This window comes from Sphaeroforma arctica, assembly GCF_001186125.1.
Source record: "Sphaeroforma arctica JP610 unplaced genomic scaffold supercont1.318, whole genome shotgun sequence".
NCBI classification, from domain to species: domain Eukaryota; class Ichthyosporea; order Ichthyophonida; genus Sphaeroforma; species Sphaeroforma arctica.
Genome location: NW_014040240.1, coordinates 55,416 through 65,974, shown reverse-complemented (window position 1 = coordinate 65,974; position 10,559 = coordinate 55,416). Strand labels below are relative to the sequence as shown.

The 10,559-nt window shown below is 40.9% G+C and overlaps 4 protein-coding genes across 4 annotated transcripts in view; 2 read left to right on the top strand and 2 right to left on the bottom strand.

Annotated features, from left to right (window-relative positions):
• The window catches only part of SARC_05150 (hypothetical protein), a 14,185-nt gene extending 13,570 nt beyond the window's left edge, over window positions 1-615 (bottom strand). Inside the window, exon 1 of the mRNA XM_014301003.1 lies at window positions 167-615. Coding sequence (XP_014156478.1) covers window positions 167-550 — 384 coding nt within the window. The 5' untranslated portion in view covers window positions 551-615. The remainder of the gene's footprint in view (window positions 1-166) is intronic.
• Window positions 616-1,334: 719 nt separating this feature from the next.
• On the top strand, window positions 1,335-1,601 carry SARC_05149 (hypothetical protein; the record flags this gene model as incomplete). The annotated part of the gene is made up of 1 exon (XM_014301002.1): window positions 1,335-1,601. One exon carries the CDS (start codon window positions 1,335-1,337, stop codon window positions 1,599-1,601), a length of 267 nt encoding a protein of 88 aa, XP_014156477.1.
• A 490-nt stretch (window positions 1,602-2,091) lies between these two features.
• SARC_05148 (hypothetical protein) lies at window positions 2,092-2,533 on the top strand (the record flags this gene model as incomplete). Its single annotated transcript, XM_014301001.1, has 2 exons — window positions 2,092-2,235; window positions 2,360-2,533. The coding sequence occupies 2 exons, from the start codon at window positions 2,092-2,094 to the stop codon at window positions 2,531-2,533; spliced, it is 318 nt and encodes a 105-aa protein (XP_014156476.1).
• A 4,743-nt stretch (window positions 2,534-7,276) lies between these two features.
• Window positions 7,277-10,559, bottom strand: part of SARC_05147 (hypothetical protein) — a 3,936-nt gene continuing 653 nt past the window's right edge. The window contains exons 2-5 of the mRNA XM_014301000.1: window positions 10,140-10,350; window positions 9,276-9,339; window positions 8,416-8,595; window positions 7,277-7,518 (exon numbers count right to left, since the gene is read on the bottom strand). Of these exons, the coding sequence (XP_014156475.1) occupies window positions 7,417-7,518; window positions 8,416-8,595; window positions 9,276-9,339; window positions 10,140-10,350 (557 nt within the window). The 3' untranslated portion in view covers window positions 7,277-7,416. The remainder of the gene's footprint in view (window positions 7,519-8,415; window positions 8,596-9,275; window positions 9,340-10,139; window positions 10,351-10,559) is intronic.

Genomic DNA, 10,559 nt, shown 5'->3' with positions numbered 1-10,559 from the left:
GCTTGCGTTAATATGTATTTGATTGCAGAATAGCACGTAAATGTGTATGTATGTGTGTTTATATATTAAACTACCTGGCGTTATAATGACGTTTACGGGCAATATCTTAATTTATTAACGAATACGCGGTAGTGGCATGATGAATCCATCGAAAGTACAAACGTACCTTCCAAGCCCTATCCCAGCATAAGTTCATTTTTTTCGTGAGACTACTAGGTTGATTTTTCCACTCAATTGAGTTTTTTCGCCCGAGCACGTCGATGACCTCCGTATCATCGTCCATCTCTCGCATTTCCATGCCCCCTCCGCCGCCTCCGAATATGCTCCTGCTGTTCGCGTTGAACATGCTAGTGTTGTTGGTGTGGGTGGCTGTGTGATTCATGTCGTAGCCCGTACTATCGTCACTATCTAGACTGTTTACTGGTGATAGCGAACTATGGAAGTCATCAAAGGATGGCTCACTATTGCTCAACCTGATATAGGTGTGGTCTCGGGGGCTGTCTAGGCTGGTTCTCCTGATACGAGAGCGCCCTCTCCGGGAGAATACCATTTACGTTTATCCACCACGCCTCAGAATGACTCGTATGTTCAGCTCATGTAGTGACTATGAGGTGTGTGTGTATACGTGTGTGTGTTTGTGTGGGTGGGTGGGTGGGTGTGTGTATTGTCAGTAATAGGAATACATATGAATTGTATCTATCCTTTTATCGGAACATCGTTATCTGCCATTTGCACAAGGGAGAAAGGTGAATTGCGATCAAATGCTCGTATTGTAAATATATATCTGAAGCGTTTTTTTATATAAAAAACAAAAACAGAAATCTGATATATTTACATAGCAATGTATTAGACATAAATACAATTACATAGTAATGGATTATATTTACATATATGTATTTATGGGGACATAAATACATATTGTCTTTTTAGAAAAATTTAGTCGTTATAATATTAAAAAAAATAAAGTTCAAGACATCAACAACAGCTGCTGGGGTTATTACTTATTTCTGGGGGGTATAGAGAATAATACTAAATATAAGTAAATACATACACAGCCCTGAAGCAGTATATTTAAATAAATAAAAACGGTAACAGTTAGTTTCGCATTTTGAAACCCGTTTTTATAACCACCCGTTTGTGTTAAAATTAAACGTTTAGTCCGCCGGGATTTCAACTGGGGTGGAAACACGCGTTTACGTTCCAACACACTTATTTAAAAAGAGGAGAAGCAAATATCATCTCATTCGAATAGTAAATAAATACCTTCCCCATCCACGGACTGCGCAATATCCTCCATTACAGGCTTATTGAAGTTTGTCAAGTTCATTGGCGGCATGTCTAGGTTCTCAAGGGCGCCCATAGGGTTCAAGCAGTTTATGCTGTCGATCACTGTTCGCACACAATACCGTACCTTTATGCGCGAGCTTTTGATGATTAAGGATCTAGATCGACGTGAGGAAATACGACTATGGGTGAGAGGTGAGTACGAACGAAACAGAAAACTCTCAGATGAGATAGTCATCAAGCACCATCTCAAGGCTGGCGAGGAAGGACTACAAGAGCTCAAGGATACTATCAGGCTGACGGGTATGGGATTATAGTGTGTGCGTATGGGCTACTGGTGTGCTGTAGCTGAAATTAGTGTGAAGACAGTAACCGAAAACCCGGTGAAGGCAGTTTGTAGACATTTTATTGTCCATGAGATGCAGTTGCAGTAATAAACATTCGAGTGTGGGATGTGGTTGAGCTAACAGCCGAGGCAGTTGTCTATGGTGAAACGGCAAAGTTATATCTTGATTATTCCGAATCACTGGCAATGAGTCGTCGCAATAGTGGACATTAATGATATGTACCTGGACTTACAGCGGAATAGCGATCAAGTAGTATCGATACACATTTCAAGAAAATATGCTTCTGCTGCTTAACTAGACCGGAGACGTCGTTCCAAGTTTGGTCCGACCTAAGACTGATAGGTCTCGTTAGATGGCTTTTGAGTTGTCAGACGAGATAGTTTTCAAGGCCTAGCTAGCCATGTAGAAAGAGATTCCCCAGGTGGAGGATTTCTGATTCATGGGGTGAGATCGCAATCAAATGTTAATTAAGTGCGATACAGAGTACCTGCAGGAGGTGAAGGATACTTTCAGGTTGTCGGTGATGTTTGCAGTGTGTTGTGCCCAGTGGTTTATGGTGGCCCAAGTCGCCGCTGTATATCAGTTATCGGCTCAGGACGCCAAGGTTAGAGAACAGAGAGAAGCAAGCGGAGGCAGAGAAGCAAGCACCACAGGAAGCTGAGACGCAGAAACAAGTTGTATCACGTAGGTTAGCTGAAGCACAGTAGAGGTCTGGGGTACAAAAGTAGGCCGTGACAATAAAGGAAGCTGGGACTGAGGACCAAACCGCAGAGGAGAAGGCTACCGCTCAGACGGTCGAAGAGAAAGCCGCCCATGAATTCAAGGCACTGGTAGCTGGTGCAGGAGACGCTGCGAAAGAGAAGAAGAAGAAGCGCCGCTCAGGAGGCACGGGTATTAGTTGATAGGAAGAAACCCGGCACAATTGTCTATATCCCAAGGGCGAAGGTGCAGTCTGCCTGGAAGAATGACGGGTGAACCGTTGGCACGTGAGCCGTCGCGTGATCGTGTTTGATCTAGTCTATTTGTATCTGATAAAGCGTCTATGTATTCGGCGAACTAGACCTTTGAAAACAAACAAGTCGATTGACATCACAATTGTTGAGACGTGCGCTGGATGTTGTGAATGCACTCGAGATTTCTCTCTTGACCACTTCTAAGTAATAACTAAGAGACCTAAGAACAATAACGATATACCGTAGCATTACACCCGGATTCCTGCAGCCAACAGTGGCCCGACATGCAATCGAGTATACGTATCAATCGAGCAGGTTGAAACGTGAAGGTTGTTACTGGGTGTTTTTGACCGCACACTAATGTACGATTTCTAAGTTATACTACTGTTGGTGACCACACTACACAGGGGTGCGAAACTCTATACGTGTTGTTAAGTGGAATAGGATTTTATGTTCGGTGTCTACAATGATCTCCACACTATGACAACTAGATTACCATTAACTTACCGGTGACTGATTTGGTATCTAACAAATCTGAACCCTTCTCTATACTAACTTGCGATGAAGACCATACTTAAATATACATGAGGGCTTCATGCGTCATATATATATATATATATGTGTGTATATATATATATATATATATATATAATTGTATTATATATTTCTAATTATATATATATATATGTATAATGTATATGTATATGTATATATACATGTATATATATATATAAATTAAGTGCACTATCTAGCCATAAGGTAAATGAACAATTTTACATAAACATAGTTTTGCGAATACTGAAGACATATAAGCCACGGGTTAAAAAAAATATCGATTGAAAATGATTACACGGTACACATTCGCATGCAAACATTTTGGAGTACAAACATAGAGCATCAAATTCAAATCTGATATTGAATTTCAACGACTCTGATTTATCAAATTTGCGAGCATCATAAATTTGAAATGTATTTCGTAAACTACATATTGACACATTGACTTCAACACTTGTAGATGAGTATATGTAAGAAAAGTTGCAGATGGGGATAGGTGATGTCATGCGCAGGCAGTATTCTAATACAAATACCCGCATTTATGCAAGATCAAAAACGATTCATGAGCTAAAAACAATATATCTCGCAGATCATTTGCACGCACCAACGTGAGAATCGCTTGGTGCATATATTCCGGGCAAACATGAATGAGGGTAGCAATCTATTACCTAAATTTAACCGGACTGCATAAAACAAATCTGCATCACATACATTCTATCATCAATATTGGAAGTATAACTGCTTAAAATGCTTGCTTATAGTTGTTGGTATGCAATCTTTCATTTATAATAAGGTGCTTGTAGGAATCTATTTTAAAGTGTTTATGAAATAACAGCTCACCTTGACTTGAACGCATAAATCGTTGTATTGGATAACAATCAGTGAGCCTATGCTGATCAGATTTTATAGTTATTCCATCTATTTTATGCCATTGGAACCTGATGCTTTGAGAACACAGGCCAAACACTCAAGCCTTAAAGGTTCACTGATGCAAGCGCTTTTAAAGAACGGGCTGGGGAGTTTGGCAGGTCATGCTACAATATGCGTTTTAACTTTTATGACGACTTGTACTCTAGTACGCGATTTGATACAGCAGGATGTTATGTGTTTTAATTCTTTTGACGGATTGTACCGAAGTACGCATACTGATGAGACAGAAGGTAGATATTCTTTAATTCCACATTTGGGCTTTTAATGAGACACTGTTCACCGACCCAAATCGGGCTCCGATGCGCCTTGGTGATTGATGACTCGCAAAGTCGTAGCAGCGTCAACATCAGACTTCGGATATATTGCCAGACTCGTTATCTGGACGTTTGGATTTACTATAGTCCCAGCTCCCACGAACATTCGCCACGACTGGGGCCAAGTAGTTGGCTTGACTGATGTTCGATCTTATACTCTCGCGTGCAGGCTTTGTAGCACTCTGTTCAATTTCAGATATTGCATGATAATTCTCATCCATTCAATTGTATCAATGATACCCCAAGCACCTTCTAGAACTGTGATGTAGAAATGCGCATAGTATGAATAATCAATGCGTGACAGAAGAGAGTCAAAATCGCATTACGTATTTCAATTCATGGGGCTCGCTACTGCGAATGATGTACCATTCTACATCAATCCCAGATTAGCAATAAGATAACAAGGGTGCAAGGTCACATTGCCACGGTGTGAATAAAACAACAAAAGACAGCCGGTAAGAACATATATTTATGTAGGTATTTAATCGAATATCAGTTGCTTGAAACATCAAAATAATACGAACACCCTACCGAAATTTTGGGCACCGCAACTTACAACTATTATAATCCTTAGATGATAGTGTGCGCGCAGCACTTGAAGTAACGAACAGCCTCATGACAAAACTACTGAAAGGGCAATGCGAATATATGTTTTACACTACCCAGACAGCACAAATATCAGAACAATTAACACAACCCTGTATGCATATGCAAATATCATAAAACACGTCCGCCTATACACATTCAATCCGCCGAAATATTTTTGCTCATCATTGTGCCAATTCATCCAAGCATATATGTACAGAAAATATGTATCGACACAAATAGACATGTGCGTGAACACTACACATATATTGTGTTTAGAAAGGTATGTAATGCCTGTGTGTAAATTCACCAAAGCGTGGAGACCGTTCAGTATAAATTATGTATAATATTAATCTGCATAGACAAACCGAGCGCAAGTGCAGTCTGATATCTATGGAACACTCACACTAACACTTCACAACTGCAACCAGGTCTGAAGCATGTATGTATGCATGCATGCATGCATTCATGTATGATGCATGTATGTATGTATGTATGTACATATATATGTACTATGTATTTATGCATGTATCTATGTATATATGTATGTATTTATGTATGTATGCACGCATGTATGTATGCATGCATGTATCTATGTGTGTACGTATGTATGTTTTTATGTATTTATGTAGTATGTATGTATTTATATATATATGTGTGTGTATGTATCCACTGTTATATATACGATATATGCATTTATGCATCATGTATGTATTTATCCATGCATGTATGTATGCATGTATGCATATATGTATGTATGTAAGCATGTATGCATGTATGTATGTATGTAAGCATGTATGCATGTATGTATTGTGTATTTGTGCATGTATTGTGTATTCATGTATTCATGTAGATATGTATGTATGTATCTATGTTTGCATGGACTATACCGACGGTACTGCCTCATAATCTTGCCTATTGCGCACTCTTTGTGTACTTGGCATGGCTACTTTGGTCTAAACCCTCAAGATATTGGCGATTTGAACACGCGTGACCCATACCATACATCATCGCGTCACGAACATTGAATTAAACACTATCGAACGTACAAATGTGATTATGCGATTTCAAGCTTATTTGTTTTTGTGCTCGCAAAAGTCACGAGCTTGCAAAGCCAGTTGCCAGTATCTCAGTCTGAATGCTAGGAGACCTTACTCTAACCATGGTCCGTTTCTCATCCGAGAAGGTGTCAATCGATTCGTACGTATGTGTATGTACATGGGTGCGAGCCCATGCAGATATTCCAGTTGAAACTATGCCTGAAAAATGTTACCAAGAATGTAGACAATCTCTTGTTAGCAACCTTTCCACCCTTCAGAGCATCTCTTGCGCACCTCAGTCTTTTGCATCCATAGGTACAACTCATAGTACGGCCTTTAATCATATGTCATTGACAAAAGGTTTCGACTACCAAACGGGCAGGAAGACGTTGACAAATTTAGTCCTTGCCGTCGATGTGTAGCTCTGCATGGATGTGATTCGTGATGGATTTGTATGTATACTAGGTTGTGGATCTGTCTTTTGGCCGCATCTTGGTTTGAACTACGTTGTGATCGTCAATTCTTGCTCATTGAGGGGCACGGCTTTCCCCTAAAAAATCCCGTCTCGAATGTCCAAATGTCATAACACAATTGGCAACCAACATCCACAATTTGTCGATTGTGTTTAAGCCTATGAGCCAACTTTGTAACATGAAACAAAAATGTTGCAGTATCACTTCAATGATTTCGGTTGTGATTTCGTTTGGATTCTTTTGCTGAATATTTGTCGTCATACAAGATTCTCTGAGGAGTATACCTATCCTCCACGCGAACAGCAGTAGCGTTAGCCAGTTATGGATGGGGCCATGATCTGCGAATTTATAATACTGTCTGGTAGTTCATGATGTCATGGTTGCGGACTAAAGGTCTTGTAAGCGTTAACTGTACACCCATGGTAACAGAATACACCTTACAGTGCCTCTGACACTATACTGAACGTAGCTGAATATATATCGTAGCAGAATATATATACTGCTGATTGTTGTACTGTTTTAAACAGGGTCAAGACCTCCGAAGGGCGTCTTCGTAGAGGATTCAGCTGCGTGCTGGACCAACGAAGATCACGCTTAGCTGTTGCAATGCAGACGACTGATAAGTAGAAGCAGTCTGGCACCATGCATCGTGTACTGTGCGCCCTAGGACCCTTCCGCAATCTACCATTAGGCTAAGCTAGGTCAGCTCTCATCCTGATGGACGGATCGAACATAGGAATGGCGTCCCGAATTGCTAGTTTGCTGCTCAGCCTTAAAGAGTATCGAGAAATTGTACCGGCTTCGAGTTTCGAGATCTGATTGTCTCTGAATTCCGGGGATTGACTCCTGATCCAAACTACTTTGGCAGACATGCTGTTCCTACTGACGTATACGAGAAACAATTGACGCTGTGCTTGCTTGAGTTGACTGCCTGATTAATCCGAACTCACCCTATTCGGTGTGGATTCCTCCGCAACGGGTGTAAGCGACCACTCGAATGGTTCAAGTCGGTCCTCAACGGGCAGCAATGCATTTAACTGCGTAAGTAGTAGAACAATGAGTCATAAATGCGGAAGGCACTCTTTTGAAACCGCCAAATTCCTGTCAGTTTTTCTGGCGCACACCCCTCTAGGATATTGCTTGTAAGAGTTTGGCACATTTGTGATCAATATGTATATATGCTTGGGTTCATATCAAACGGACATGTGCGCTAGTCGCCGAGTTCTAGCCCAGCCACAGTGGAATATATACGTCAGAGTTGCCAGGTACACATGAAAATCGCACGTTACCTACTATAAGTATAGTATATTAACCTTCACCTGAGTGTATTGAAGCCTGTCGCGGAGGACAGATACTCCGGTTTAGGCAATAAGCTCGCTCCTATCACCACATACAAAACTTTTCATTCAGATTAGGACTACTATTAGTACTTACAAGGCATAAATGATACATAAACAATGACGGATGTAACTTCAGTACACAAGATTACCTGCCCAACGGTGATGCGGAAGGCAGCTACCCTGGTCATATCGTGGTCATGCATTCATATACACGGGAGACATAAGTGTATGCGCATGAATACCTAATCACGAAATATCGATTACAGTATTATGCAAGGAAGGATTGAACGCAATGCGTTCAGTTTTACGGTGATGCGAAGAGCAAACACGCGCACTGGGACCAGCATCTTGCCTACTATAAACCAAAACTTCACACACATAACACGAATATCCACATGCCTACAGGTATACATATCACATATACATACAGCTCCACCCGTTCAAAAAAAGTACTGTGTGCGAAGCTGATGCAAAGTGCGGATGCACTCATTGTGGCCAGCAGTTTTGCTCACCGACTGTAATTCATCACTTTTGATACATAGCACGACTACAAATACATATGGATTCGTATTCGCGTTCACCAATTTGACACACCTTGTTGAGCCCAGCACTGATGCAAAGAGCTGACGCGCGCACCGTGGCCAGCAGCTTGCCCACCGATTGTATCTCCTGGGTGTGCGATCGATTCTGATCGAGAAGGCGGAGTGTGACACCGTACAGATCAAGTGACTTGTGAGCTTTTATGTCCACCAAGCGCATTGCTCCTGTGAGTACCTGGATATGACAAAGCAAAGAGATTTGATATGCACAGTCATGAATTATTCGACAATCCTGTGTACAGATACATCTGTGCATGCAGTTATGCACTTCAGGTTTCATAGATACATCCTGGCAGTTAAATATGTCCAGCAGATTTACTTGGGTAATGCTTAGTAAAAAGCATAGTAAAATTTAGCCTAGATCTCGCCCAACGCACGGATAACATCACACTCGTGCACTCGTGTACGAATCTGTACAACTTCACACATACGTAGGTACTCCTGATGAAGATGTATGTACGTAAAAACATGCCGATACACAAGCATATATCGCTATTGTAGTACAAACATGCCGATACACAAGCATATATCGCTATTGTAGCCGCACACAACTATGAACTTGCTGATGCAGATGCATGTGCCCCAAAAACTGAACACTGATTTGGCTATATGTATGTATCTGTTCGTTTGTACTGCCACATTATGTACACATAAAAGCGATATGCAGCACAGAAAATCGCACACCGTACTCTGTGAATATAATATATATATACCTAAGGTGAAATACGCTGATAAGAAAAAACGGCACGCATAAATACCACGGGACCAGATTCAATATAGTGTTGCAGTAAGATGCAGTAAAGGTACAAATTCTCGGGGCTCTGTAAAGGCTAGTACATTTTGTGAGCATCCTACCGATTGTGTCTTAACAATGCTCCTGGTCTCGGCTAATCGCTCTGCGTCGAGTATTGCGAGGATTCTGCGAAAAGAGGCAAAGCAGAAAACAGTATGTAGGTGGGCAACGGTATTGATAAGAAACTACTGCAGGAGCACGAGATGATTGATGAGTTGAGAGATAATAGTCAGCAATGAACTATGCATGAGAACTGAATTTGCGTAGACCTAAAATCTCAAGATTAGTTAGCGATTCACTTGACCTATCACTTCATTGGATCAAGTTGCCCAACTAATCGGTACACCCACTTTTGCTACTCAGGAGCCTACGGCAACTGGCTGTGACCAACTTGACAAACCTACAAGCTCGACATCAGCTTTGACCTGAATGCACCTAATTTTGCAGGAAATGAGGTGTAAGCTGTCTATACAACCGTAATGAGACTGTAATTGTCTTGGAAGAAACGTTATTTGAAACTTTTTATCCAAGTGCGTGACAGTATTTACATATACGAATGCGTATGTGGCTGCAAATATGGCGCAGAGTTGATGCGTACTCATTTGAGCCCTGTGATTGTCTACATCAGTAGTCGGACCCACATTCGCTTTCAATATTTATAAATACACCGCACAATTTCTATTTCAACCTTACTATTTTAACCTTTTTGCTGGTACAAACCATGTGTAGATGCGGTTTTGAGCGTTTTTGAAGTGTTTTGGGTGATAATTTATCGGAAAGCTATGTCATAACTTGGTGGAGCACTGACAAACATACAGAATGTATCCCCATATGACATAATCGTACAAAACAAAGCACACCTGTACAGTATATAAACACGTGAAAGAACATGTACATAAGTATAAGTCTCCTAAGATCAAGCACACCGATAAAACGCTACAGGGGATAGCTGCTTCAATCCCACAGCCTTCGTGTACTGGACAAGAGAAGGATTTCCTACTGGCTGTCCTGATTTCTTACTGCGAGGTGTGCTTGCCGGGGACACCTTCAGTGTTGGTGGTAGATCACGTAAAATTTGCACCGCTGCGTCGCCATAGTAACCATCGTCACGTTGGGCCACTTCAATCACACCATCATCTGTTGTGTGTACGAAGGTCTATTATGAAAACGGGTGTATATCAACCCAAAGGTTCTTTTGGTAGGTTCAAACCCAAAATAAAAATTGTCGATGGATATACGTACCATATATATATATATATATATATATGTGTGTGTGTGTGTGTGTGTGTGTATATATATGTATATATATATATATATATATATATATATATATATGTGTGTGTGCG